This window comes from Chrysemys picta, chromosome 3 (genome assembly GCF_011386835.1).
Source record: "Chrysemys picta bellii isolate R12L10 chromosome 3, ASM1138683v2, whole genome shotgun sequence".
Taxonomy (NCBI): Eukaryota; Metazoa; Chordata; order Testudines; family Emydidae; genus Chrysemys; species Chrysemys picta.
The window spans coordinates 141,456,306-141,470,138 of NC_088793.1; the positions used below are offsets into that span (position 1 = coordinate 141,456,306).

General features: G+C 43.6%; 1 protein-coding gene across 3 annotated transcripts in view; it reads right to left on the reverse strand.

Moving 5' to 3' along the window:
* Positions 1-13,093, reverse strand: part of SMYD3 (SET and MYND domain containing 3) — a 635,613-nt gene extending 622,520 nt beyond the window's left edge. Inside the window, exon 1 of one of the 3 annotated variants that reach the window (XM_065589166.1) lies at positions 12,759-13,078. In XM_065589166.1, coding sequence (XP_065445238.1) covers positions 12,759-13,021 — 263 coding nt within the window. In that variant the 5' untranslated portion in view covers positions 13,022-13,078. Of the gene's footprint in view, positions 1-12,758 lie in introns of all 3 variants that reach the window. The other 2 variants (XM_065589169.1, XM_065589167.1) reach the window with 2 other exon arrangements.
* Positions 13,094-13,833: the final 740 nt, after the last annotated feature.

Consider the following 13,833-nt stretch of genomic DNA (forward strand, 5'->3'; position numbering starts at 1 on the left):
TACACCCACTTTTCGCAGTAGAAACACACGTTTGGAAGTCCATGAAGTTTTAATCATTTGATCACTAAACAACTCTAAAACCAGGGAGATTAATCCACGTGTGCAATGACATTTTGTGTATGCGTTATGCTATTTTCCTCACATATCTTGAGCCTGTAGTCAGAATATATGAGGAATGATGCTCATTCAAAAAAATTACTAGATATATCTAGACTTGTCTACAGGATACTTTTGTCCGTTCGACTTTATAACTACAAATTCCAATCAACAACAAGAGTAAAAAAAAGGAAAGTTTAAAAAAAGGTTTACAACAGATAAAGGAAAACAACAATTAATAGGACAGAAAAAGGTCAATTTATTTTCCTGTATACTTAAGAGGTGGGCATGCCAATGTTTTCTGATGTACGATCCTACCATTTAAGAAAAACATTCCATAATTTCATATAACTAAAGTATACAACTGTCATGTCAATCCAATGGTAAATGTTACTTTGTTATGCTAATGAAATTATAATCACAAAGTATGCTGAACCAAAATTTGCAAATTTTTTCTTTGAAATAAAGAAAGGCAAAATAATGCATTGTGAGATTTACTATTTGACTGAATAGATGTTATGTTGGAGGCAGTGTGGTCTAGTGATCAGAGAAAGGGTCTAAAGTTTTATATTGATTCTCTCTGTGGACTTGGGCAACTCACATACTGACATGCAGGCGGGAGGGATAGCTCAGTGGTTTGAGCACTGGCCTGCTAAACCCAGGGTTGTGAGTTCAATCATTGAGGGGGCCACTTAGGGATCTGGGGCAAAATCTGTACTTGGTCCCTTGCTAGTGAAGGCAGGGGGCTGGACTCAATGACAGGGGTGGCTCTATGTTATTCAGGGGGGAGGGATAGCTCAGTGGTTTGAAAGACTTTACCATGTACTCAATTCAGAATAGTACAGCTCATCAGCAACAACAAAATGTGTTTCTTATGAGAAATATCAGTTACCCCACCTGCTAAGCCACGATACTAAATCAATTAAAGCACAGAATATTGCCCAGGCTTACAGGAAAACCAGTTCACAATTAAAGAAAGTCAGGAATAGCTCAAAACTGATACTTCACTACAGAGAAAGAGGAAGTCAGGTTACCAGCATTTATGGCCTGATCTGCATACCTTCAGTAGTACTGGACCCAAAGATAGTCCAAACATAGTATAAACATCATGATAAAATGAGGGGGAAATGTCAAGGTTAAATAATTACACGTATACACATGCAATGTACCATCACCATAGAGAATCACCCAATTTTTTTTTTATTCAAAAATTATTTTTCTTTTTCTTTTTAAATTTAGGTGAGTTTAATGCTCACCCAGAACTGCAGTCCTCTTCTTATTTTCAGAATAAGGACAGGACAGGCTCTTCCAATGCAAGCTTCCCTAACTAAACTCACCCGAAACAAATTTGTTTGCATGGAATTAATATGACATTTGCTGCCATCCCATTGTTCACGCTGCTTGCGTGTTCTCTCTCTTCCCCCTCCCTGTGACTGTCTGTTCTATTTAGATTGTAAGCTCTTCAGGCAAGGATCATCTAGTACTCTGTGTTTGTACAGTGCCCAGCACAATGAGGCTATGTGGTTTGACCTGGGGCAGTGGCGGGGGGGGAGGGGGGAGAGGGCGGCGGTGGCGGGGGCCCAGTCCACCCCCCCCCCCCCCGGCCAAGCGGCTCCCTCCGGCGGCCAGCCCCAGGCAAGAGGCTCTGGCACCGGCGTCTCCGGCCCGGCTCGTCCCACCCCGGCCCTAGCAACTCCAGCTCGGCTCAGGCCCCGGGGCACAGGCCCTGGCCGCAGCTGAGCACCACCAGCCCCGATCCCAGCGGCTCCGGCCCAGCACGGCTCGGGCCCCGGTTCCGGCCGAGCGGCTCCGACCTGGACCCGACCCTGGCCCTGGGCGAGCAGCGCCAGCCGAGCACCCCCAGCCCCGGTCCCAGCGGCTCCAGCCCGGCTTGGGCCCCGGTTCCGGCTCGGCCCCAGCCCTGGCTAAGTGGCGTCGGCCAGCGGCCGAGCACCACCGGCCCCAGCAACTCCAGCTCCGGCCCCAGCCGGACCCAAGCCCCACGATCCCTCCCTATTTTCCTGGACATGTCCGATTTTTTGGAATTTCCTCCCGGATGGGGATTTGAGGACCAAAAAGCCAGACATGTCCGGGAAAATCCGGACGTATGGTAACCCTAAACAATCCTGGATTTCTAATCCGTTTGTCAAAATGCTTCAACAATTTCAAAAGAAATACCAAGTATTTTTTATTTGTGTTCCTGTACTGCCACCTAATGGATAAAAGTTGCAAGAAGGCAAAGTAAGCTACTGAATTTGTCTATTTATAACCCTAGAGAAAAGCAATAGTTTATTTTATAAGTGCAAAATGCTTTGCCTTACACAAACACTATACTGGATATTTTGTTGCTGTTTATAAATATAACCCCAAATCCACAAAACACATTTCTATTCTATATCCTATCAAAGTAGGCATGTCTGTTTTTAAACTATGTATACAACCTTTATTTCTACAACCCTGAAACAAAGAACTAAAACACTGTACTTATATAATAAACATATGCACACAGAATAATAATATATTAAGTACTGAAGTTATCCTAAAGCTAAATTAATAATACTTAGCAACTCAAAAAAGGTCTGGAAGACGATTTTAATGAATAATCTCACTTGGGGTGGGGGAGGAAAATAGGATTACTAGGGAGAGCCTAATTTCTGCAAAATTTCTGAATTTTAGCGGAAAAAAGAACATTTAGTTTCATTATGGGGTCAAATCAGTAATAACTCAATCATATAACAGCATTATGTCTCCATTATGCCTTCAATTGTTTTAACTGGATGAAAACTATAAGAAAACAAGAACATGTTTTAAAATAAACTAGTTAGCAAAATGAGAGGGTCTTTGTTTATAAACTATATCTAATCCTACTTCATTCTGAAATTCATTCTTAAACCAAAAGATTTCCCAATTGAAGCAAAAACTAAATATTACCAATCCTGAATGTTCCAAAGCTTAGAGGTACAGTGCTAACCCAAAGTGTTCAAAAATTTTGAGCCAGGTTTGAAAGATGATGAGGTTATCTAAAAATCATGAGATTTGCAAAATAAAATAAAATAATAATAATGAATTAAATTATTTTCTAGTTTCTGAACCCTTGGGGTGCACCTGGGTCACATTTTCAATCTCTCTCTTCAACCATGGAGGCTAGAAATATTTTTTAAATGAAACCTGAGATTCTCAGGTAACCACATCTATATAAGAACTGGCGCTATAAGAAAAACACCAAATATCAGAAGATTTGTGATAAAAGATCATAACAGTTGGCAACGCTGAATTATGAGGAAGGCTTAGTGGATTGAGCACTGGTTTAGGACTCCAGAGACATTCGTTCTACTCCTGGCTCTGCCACTGGCCCCCTTGGTGACCTTGGGCAAATCACTCCCCAGCCCCCATGTCTCAGTTTCTCCATCTGTAAAACAGAGGCCACAATACTTTCTTTTTTCTGACTACTAGAAGATGGGACTGGACAACCAGATCACACAATAAATTGCCCTGCTCTGTTTATTCCCTCTGAAGCACATGGCATCGGCTACTGTCAGAAGACAGGATACTGGGCTAGATGGACCACTGGTCTTATGTTCTTATCACAATTCTTAAAGCCAAGACGTCACACATGCTTTTTGTTTCCTAACCACAACCATTTCAGGAATTAAAATTGACAAAAAGATTAATGATTGGCCTGGAAATAACAGAAGATCAGATAGCCCCCCAGTTTATATGGCTAAGGCTGGAAAAATCAGATAGCAATGGCCTTTTCTAGAAATACACAGGTTGCTTTTGGGTTTGCTAGTTTTTGTTAGGGATGGGGGGGGGGAGAATAAAGGGGGCTATTCGTGTCAGACCTCAGCAAATGAAGCCGGGGGTTCATCCCTACCTCAGGATAAACACACACAGGAGGCAGGACATTCCACCAATTCACACTCATGAAATTTACACTGCATGTTCCATCCAGCAGAAGGGGTGCCCGTCCTGTCAGGTCGACTGCCCTTTAAATCCACAAATCACACCCTAAGATGTGTGTACCTCAGATCTGTGGAGGCCAGTACCAACTGTGCAGAAGCCCTGTGACTCGGCACTACTTCATGACCTCAGCCATGGACTCCATAGTGGTACAGCCCCTTTGGGAGAAATGCTGCTGCTAGTGCCTACCCAGCTGACACCGCCACTACACCTCCTCAGGAGAGAGTTCACTGTGCAGCAGGGCATAGAGCTTGTGTTCTTCCCCTTCTCCTGTGCACACCCAGACCCCATCTACTAGATCTGGGCCTCCTCTCCTCACAGAATCAGAGGGGTGATTTGTCCCATAGGATTTTCCAACTTCTGCCCCATCAGGTTTACAAGGTTCTGTGTAGTATGCTTCTCTCCACTGAGTGTGACCAAAATTCAGTCTACCTCCGATGCTATTACCTTTGTTTATGACCCTCACAAATAAATGAGATATTGTTTCTGCTTGAGGTCTTTTATATGTACAAGATCTTTTAGGGTTGTTGCTTTAGAGTTTTTTCCCTTCTGCGCTTATTCTACCAGATCAGGGGTCAGAGTTATATGCCTTCTGCATATTACACATATTTTCAGAAGTGACCATTATTGTACTATAATCCATCACCTTCACTCATTGTACCATTAACTGCCATCTTTACCTTCATACATAAACATATCTGCCTACATTGGGAAATTATGTCATGTTAGTTGGAACATAAACATAAGAACAGCCATATTCGATCAGACCAATGGTCCATCTAGACCAGTATCTTGTCTTCAGACAGTGGCCAGTGCCAGATGCTTCAGAGGGAATGAACAGAACAGGGCAATATATCGAGCGATCCATCCTCTTTTGTCCAGTCTCACCTACTGGCAGTCAGAGGTTTAGGGCCACCCAGGGCATAGGGTTGCATCCCTGACCATTTTGGCTAATAGCTATTGATGGACCCATCTTTCATTAACTTATTTAATTTTTTTTTTAACCCAGTTATAATGTTGGCCTTCACAATATCCCCTGGCAACAAGTTTCACAGGTCAACTGTGTGTTGTGTGAAGAAGTACTTCCGTATGCTTATTTTAAGCATGCTGCCTATTTCATTTCATTGGGTGACCCCTTGCAAAGAATTCTTTTAGCTTCTTTTCAACAGCCTTGTCTTTGAGTGTTCCTTTAGCACCTTGATCATCTAGTGGCCCCACTGATTTGTTTGGCAGACTTCCTGTTTCTGATGTACATAACAAATATTTTGCTGTTAGTGTTTGTGTTTGTAGCTAGTTGCTCTTCACATTCTTTTTTGGCCTGCCTAACTATACTTTTACACTTGACTTGCCAGAGTTTATGTTCCTTTCTATTTTCCTCAGTAGAATTTGACTTCCAATTTTTAAAGGATGCCTTTTTGTCTCTGCCTCTTTTATTCTCTTGTTTAGCCATGGTGGCATTCTTTTGGTCCTCTTACTATTTTTTTTCCTGTATTTGGGATATATATATAGAGAGAGAGCTTGAGCCTCTATTATGGTATTTTTTGTTTCCATGCAGCTTTCAGACATTTCATTCATTTTAATTAGCCTACTAATTTTTGTGTAGTTCCCCTTTTTTTAGTTAAATGCTACTGTGGCGGGTGTCTTCAGTATTTTTTCCTCCGCAAGTATGTTAAATCTAATTACATAATGATCACTACTACCAAACGGTTCAGCTACATTCACCCCTTGGACTAGATTGTGTGTGCCACTTAGGACTAAATCAAGAATTGCCTCTCCCCTTTTGGGTTCCAGGACTAGGTGCTCCAAGCAGCAGTCATTAATGGTATTTTATACTTTGAAATTTCAAGCAAAGCTGATTGGGTTTCCTCATGCACATACCACACAACAGCCTGTAATTACGGAAGCCAAGAGAGATAAACCAACCATATTTTCATTTCTTGCTCTGCTTGGCAGAACAGTGTAAACAGGCCTAATCAGTGTAAAAAAGGCAGGTGGAGGAAAGATGGCATTGCTGTCACAAAGGACGGACGTCCTATCAGGGTCAGTTCAAGCAAATCTCGGGTCGAACAACTGGGAGAACTTCTCTTGCATGTAATGTCCAAGATTCACTGTGTGTGCAACCTCCTCCTCCTCCCACCCCCAAACTTCTTTGGAAGTTTCCTATTAAGCAGAATGTTGACAGTTGAGCCTGACCTGATCTTGGAGGGTTTATATTTTCAGTAACATATAATTTCTCTTCTAAGCATGTTTAATGGAAGTTATGAAAGTTGTAACAACGAGCAGAACAAATAACTGGGTTATTAGGCTTATTATAATTATGGGCCTGCTGTATAAGTATGTGGCCTTGTGGGAATAGTTATGCTAAAGGCTGGGATCTAGCTGAAATCTTGTAGGTGTACTGAGATAACCCTAGGTCATAAATTCTGCACACTCCTTCTGAGAAGACAAATAAGGGACCACAAAAAAGTACAGTACATGGCAGAATTCCACAAAAAGTGAGTTTGGGGAGTGGTGGCTTTAGCAAGTGGTTATTAAGCAGAAATCAGATGATTAGCCTACTATAAAATACAGGAATTATTAAGAAATGTATCATGTACTTTATCAATATTCATAATTAAAGTTGCAGCTATGGAAAGCTGAAATGCCAAATGTGAATAATAGACAGGTTTTAATCTTGTTAGTCATGGAAATTGATCAGATATGGCTATATATCCAGAAGGTTACATAAAGTTGGGGTATAACATATTCAATTTAGTTCCCTATTCTCGGGTTTGTCAGGTCCCCGAGATGGTTTAAACTGAATCAGGACCTCCCTTCTGATGAATTCCCTTTACTTTTCCTTATCTGTTTTCAGCAGTCTCTGTAACGTTGTAAGTATGCACAATACAAAGACTGGAAGTATAAACAATGCAGGAAACCACTTTACTGAACTTATCTTATAATTATATATATTAATTTTCCTATGATTTCAATTATATTTGTCTGTATTAATTAAAACCCACCAGTTTTATCTTCTTAATTAACTCTAAGTAGCTCCCCGCTATCTGTAAAAAGTGCATATTGCATCCCAACAAATAACTGATTAGGCTACAAGAAGGATTGGAAGAACATCCAATATGTGCGCCAGTCATGGCACAGTTAAAGTACAAGAGTTTGAAGGAATTTTAGTTTTGTTGAATTTTAACAATGAGGAATTTTCAAAAGGGGATGACTCAATATCAAGCTCAATTCCAAAGTCCTTCTCATAAACAGAAGACTCTTGTGTACAGAAGAGAAAAACTCTTATTGAGGAGGTGTCTTTATTTATTTCATACAGCCATTAAAGATCCTCAGCTCCCCAGATTGCTTGTTCAACTATGAAGTCACAGCAAATTATGCATCAGATCCAAACTAGAAGAGAGGTGTATTCAGCTCTACAGGCAATGTCTAACTCACTAGGCCACTGTGCCTTCCAGCCAAGTCACTCAACTTCCCCGAGTCTCATTTACCAAATCTGAAAAATGCAGCTAATAAAGATTTTTGCATTTACACTGTGCTTTTTCATGTGCAGATCTCACAGTATTTTACAAAGGCAGCCATGCATTCTGGCATAAATTTTCAATGATTTTTTGAGTGCTGAACCTGAGACACCTTAAAGGAACATGATTTTCAAAGGGCAGGTGCTCAATACATTTTGAAAATCAGACCAATTTAATACGTGTCTACTTGGGCACCCAAAATCACTAGGCACTTTTAAAAATTTAGACCTATTCGTCCAAATTCTATAATTTCCCTAGGTACAGAGACTTGAAACAATCTGCATTAAAGGTGCCAGTGGTCTAGTGCCGGGGTCCCTAAACTGTGGTATGTGAGCTTGATGCTCCACAAATTCACTTCACAACAATTTTTTTAAATGATTTTCAAGTTTAGTAACTGCTGGTCTAGTGAATACGAAATACACCAGCTACCTCAGAGAGTAGAGATCAGTTTCCATCTCTGCCACATGCTTTTTTTGTACCTTTGTGAGACTGGGCCTGGATTTACAATCTTTTGATAGATTAATGGAAGTTAAGATAACATCCAGTTTATCCAAGTCTGGACTAATATCCACATCTTTTAAAATATCTCATTTACTGATAACCTGTTTCTCAAGCCATCAACTCCAGCTAGAAAATCCTCCACTTTGGAGCAGTTTATGAACCAGGATTTTCACTTGCCATTGAATCCAGCAACACTAATCTTGTCCATTAGTCTCCCAGACTCTCCAGACTAAAACTGACAAGGAACAGATGGAAACATGAGTACAGCATTAAATTAATTCATAAAAATGAGGGGAAGGCTTACTCTTAAAATAATCAGTATAAGTAAATTTCCATGTTGTTTGTTTGCTTTCCTAACTGATTACTATAATCAAAATACAGAAAGTTGGTGGGGAGGGGGTTTAAAGCAATTAGGAGTGTACGCAAGTGCATATGATCAACAAAAACTTCATTATTAAAAGAAAAAAGGAACTGACAAGATGTGTATGTTAGAAACATATCATAACTGATTGCTAATGTAATCATACTTCTCAGTTCTCAACCTATCAAGGTCCAAATTTGGGGCACAATTTATGACACACACTCAAAATCAGACACAAAATAATGCATTAATGTATTAAAAGTTACACTTCAGTGTATACAACTCTTTCTATAATCTCATTTTCATGATTCTTAGAATCATAGACTATCAGGGTTGGAAGGAGGTATTCCAGTCCAACCCCCTGCTCAAAGCAGGGCCAATCCCCAACTAAATCATCCCAGCCAGGGCTTTGTCAAGCCTGACCTTAAAAACCCCTAAGGAAGGAGATTCCACCACCTCCCTAGGTAACCCGTTCCAGTGCTTCACCACCCTCCTAGTGAAAAAAGTTTTTCCTAATATTCAACCTAAACCTCCCCCACTACAATTTGAGACCATTACTCCTTGTTCTGTCATCTGCTACCACTGAGAACAGCCTAGAACCTGAAAGGGGGTTCCAAAGAGGTAGTTGAAAGCAGCTATCAAATCCCCCCTCATTCTTCTCTTCTGCAGACTAAACAATCCCAGTTCCTCCAGCCTCTCCTCATAAGGCATGTGCTCCAGCCCCCTAATCATTTTTGTTGCCCTCCGCTGGACTCTTTCAAATTTTTCCACATCCTTTTTGTAGTGTGGGGCCCAAAACTGGACAAACTACTCCAGATGGGGCCTCACCAATGTCAAATACAGGGGAATGATCATGTCCCTCAATCTGTTTGCAATGCCCCTACTTATACAGCCCAAAATGTTGTTAGCCTTCTTGGCAACAGGGCACACTGTTGACTCATATCCAGCTTCTCGTCCACTGTAACCCCTACATCATTTTCTGCAGAACTGCTGCCTAGCCATTCGGTCCCTAGTCTGTAGCAGTGCATGGGATTCTTCCGTCCTAAGTGCAGGACTCTGCACTTGTCCTTGTTGAACCTCATCAGATTTCTTTTGGCCCAATCCTCTAACTTGTCTAGGTCCCTCTGTATCCTATCCCTACCCTCCAGCGTATCTACCACTCCTCCCAGTTTAGTGTCCTCTGCAAACTTGCTGAGGGTGCAGGCCACACCATCCTCCAGATCATTAATAAAGATATCGAACAAAAACGGCCCCAGGACCGACCCTTGGGGCACTCCGCTTGATACCGCTCCGAACTAGACATGGAGCCATTGATCACTACCCACTGAGCCCGACGATCTAGCCAGCTTTCTGTCCACCTTATAGTCCATTCATCCAGCCCATACTACTTTAACTTGCTGGCAAGAATACTGTGGGAGACCATATCAAAAGCTTTGCTAAAGTCAAGGAATAAGGATTCTACTTTTGATGTAAATAATTTCACAATAAAAGTGAGGAGACATGTAATCTGTATGGATCATAGACACACAGAGATTGAAATGAGGGACATTTGAGAGATACGGTTATAAATTGGCTTGCCAGTATTAAATTTTTGTTAGTAAATGTCAATAAACATTGATTTCAATGTAATAGCAAATTTTTTTAAGTACATCAGAAGCAGGAAGCCTGCTAAACAACCAGTGGGATCACTGGACGATCGAGGTGCTAAAGGAGCACTCAAGGACGATAAGGCCATTGCAGAGAAACTAAATGAATTCTTTGCATCGGTCTTCACGGCTGAGGATGTGAGGGAGATTCCCAAACCTGAGCCATCCTTTTTAGGTGACAGATCTGAGGAACTGTCCCAGATTGAGGTATCATTAGAGGAGGTTTTGGAACAAATTGATAAATTAAACAGCAATAAGTCACCAGCTTCTATCCCAGATGACTGGAGGATAGCTAATGTGACACCAATTTTAAAAAGGGCTCCAGAGGTGATCCTGGCAATTACAGGCCTGTAAGCCTGACTTCAGTACCAGGCAAACTGGTTAAAACTATAATAAAGAACAATATTGTCAGACATATAGGTGAACATAATTCGGTTTTAGTAAAGGGAAATCATGCCTCACCAATCTACTAGAATTCTTTGAGGGAGGTCAACAAACATGTGGTCCAAAAGGATCCAGTGGATGTAGTGTACTTAGATTTTCAGAAAGCCTTTGACAAGGTCCCTCATCAAAGGCTCTTATGCAAGGTAAGCTGCCATGGGATAAGAGGGAGGTGCTCTCATGGATTGGTAACTGGTTAAAAGATAGGAAACAAGGGGTAGGTATATAAATGGTCAGTTTTCAGAATGGAGAGAGGTAAATGGTGTCGTCCCCCAGGGGTCTGTTCTGGGACCAGACCTATTCAACATTTCATAAATGATATGGAAAAAGGGGTAAACAGTGAGGTGGCAAAATTTGCAGATAATACAAAATTACTAAAGATAGTTAAGACCCAGGCAGACTGCGAAGAGCTACAAAAGGATCTCTCAAAACTGGGTGACGGGGCAACAAAATGGCAGATGAAAGTTAAAGTAATGCACATTGGAAAACATAATCCCAACTATACATATAATATGATAGGGTCTAAATTAGCCATTACCAACTCAAGAAAGAGACCTTGGAGTCATTGTGGATAGTTCTCTGAAAACATCCACTCAATGTGCAGCGGCAGTCAAAAAAGCTAACAGAATGCTGGGAATAATTAAGAAAGGGATAGATAATAGGACAGAAAATATTGTATTGCCTCTATATAAATCCATGGCAGGCCCACATCTTGAATACTGTGTGCAGACGTGGTCACCCCATCTCAAAAAAGATATATTGGAATTGGAAAAGGTTCAGAAAAGAACAAAAATGACTAGGGGTATGGAACGGCTTCCGTATGAGAAGAGATTAATAAGACTGGAACTTTTCAGCTTGGAAAAGAGACGGCTAAGGGGAGATATGATTGAGGTCTATAAAATCATGACTGGTGTAGAGAAAGTAGATAAGGAAGTGTTTTTTACTACTTCTCATAACACAAGAACGAGGGGTCACCAAATGAAATTAATAGGCAGCAGGTTTAAAACAAATAAAAGGAAGTATTTCTTTACACAACGCACAGTCAATCTGTGAAACTCCTTGCCAGAGGATGTTGTGAAAGCCAAGACTTTAACAGGGTTAAAAAAAAAAAAAACTAGATAAATTCATGGCGGATAGGTCCATTAGCCAGGATGGGCAGGAATGGTGTCCCTAGCCTCTGTTTGCAGGAAGCTGGGAATGAGCGACTGGGGATGGATCACTTGATTACCTGTTCTGTTCATTCCCTCTGGGGCACCTGGCACTGGCCACTGTCGAAAGACAGGATACTGATCTAGATGGATCTTTGGTCTGACCCAGTAGGGCCGTTCTTATGTTCTTAACGTACACACACAAACCAATGAAAAAATATTTCCATCCATAATAACTGATGTTTACAAATAGGCAAATCGCTGATTTAATATTTAATTTGTATATTTTGACACATGATGTTGACAATTTGTGCTTCAACTGTAATAAATATTTAACTTTTTGAATCTGAATGTTTACTGTTATTAAATAATTACTGTCAGACACTCCCTATTGTTTGTCCCCTCCCTAATTTCCCATATCTGTGATCATTTACATTGATAAAAAACAGGGGGAACTGCTTAAAAATAAACATCGATCTCTGATAAAAATTATTTAAAAAAAACAATCCATTTCTGCCAAGCCTACACATAAATCTCATCCTCCCCTTACCACTGCTCTTCCTCTCACCCTGTGTCACTGCCATGCCGTCCCTTCTTGCGTTATGACTGGCCAATAGCACAACTCAGCACGGCAGTGCCCTTCCCTGCCGGCCCCGCTTGCTCTGCCGAGCCCGCCCGGCGCTAGATACAAACTCCTAATGTCCAAAAACCGGGCTACAGGCGCGCATCGGCGGGGAGCAGGGCTCTGAGCTGCACCCCGCCCTGTAGCCAGGGTGGCGCGGAGTGGGGTGCGCAGGGGCCGGGCGGGAGGGGGTCCTGTGCCACACACGTGGCCAGTGGCCGTGAGGGCTGCGCAGGACGGGAGCCGGGCTTCGCGGTGGTCTAGGGGTCTGCAACGCGTGGCGTGGGCGCCCCGGGCTGGCCCCACGCAGGGCAGGCTCCGCCGGACGCGGCTCGGGCAGGGGCAGGGGCGGGTGGGTGTGTTTGCGGGGAAGCCCTCCCAGCGCGGGGAGGGGCAGCGGGCGGGGACGCGTGCAGGCGGGAAGGGCGGCTGGGGGCTGCCGGAGGACCCGGCCCCGCTCGGTACCTGCGCAGGCAGCGCTCGCAGACGCCGCCCAGTCGCTGCTTGGTGACGGTGCAGGCGAAGGGTTCGGCCCGGTACAGCAGCTCGCCGGGCCGCGCCCGCTTCAGAGCGCGGAGGCCGCTGCCCCTGCCTGGGCTGGGGAACTTCTCCAGCCTCCCTGGCTCCATGTCCCGCGCCGCAACCCCTTTCGGCTCCCACGTGGTCCGGCCCCGGTAGCCGCCGGAGCCATCTTTAGTGAGGGCAGAGACCCGCTCACCCCATGCCATCACCTGCCTCCCTCCTGGGGCCTAGCAGCGAGAAAAGCCCCGCCCTGCGGCGGGTTGGCAATGGGGGCCGAGGGCGAGGAGAGCCCCAGCCCGCCGCAAGGCTGCCCCTGCCTGAGGGGGAGGCCTGGACTCTTCCCGGCCCCAGGGATGAAAGGAAGGGCCAGGTCTCCCTGCGCCCCAGGCAGCTAGCACGGGGCTGGTGTCCCTGTCCACGTCCCCCACTGCCCTGACAGAAAGCCCCCGAGGGCTAGGGTGCAGGGAGTGAGGCATCCCTGCGCTGTGGTACCTGTACCTAGTGGCAGGGTTACCACCTGGCTGGTATTTGACCAGGGTGGCCGTTTTTTATGGATTTGCCAGTTGCCAGAAAAATAAACTGCTGGGTTGTTGTTGATTTTTAACCTAGGGTTAAAGATTTGCATTATTATCACAATACACTGGGATATCTAATGTTAAAAGTGTCTGTGTCTCCAGCTATTTCCCCAGTTGAAGTGATAATAGATCAAAACTGTTGAAAATACAACAGCTGCCTGCCCACCAACATGCAAGTGCCCCGTGCCTGGGGGGTGGGAGGGTTGAGTCACATGAGAGTGAGAGGACATGTGATGTTATCAATCTTACCTATGTGTTATCTGTCTACAGGGCTGGCCTTATTGATGGGCCACCCAAGTGACCAACCAGGGCACCATGATCAGGGGGATGCCATGCAGGAGTGCCGAGCTGCACGCTGCTGGCTGGCAGAGGAACACCACAAACTTGCAGAGGCAATGCAGGGGTGGGAGGGCAGATTTCTCCCTGCTTCCCCATGGAGGAAT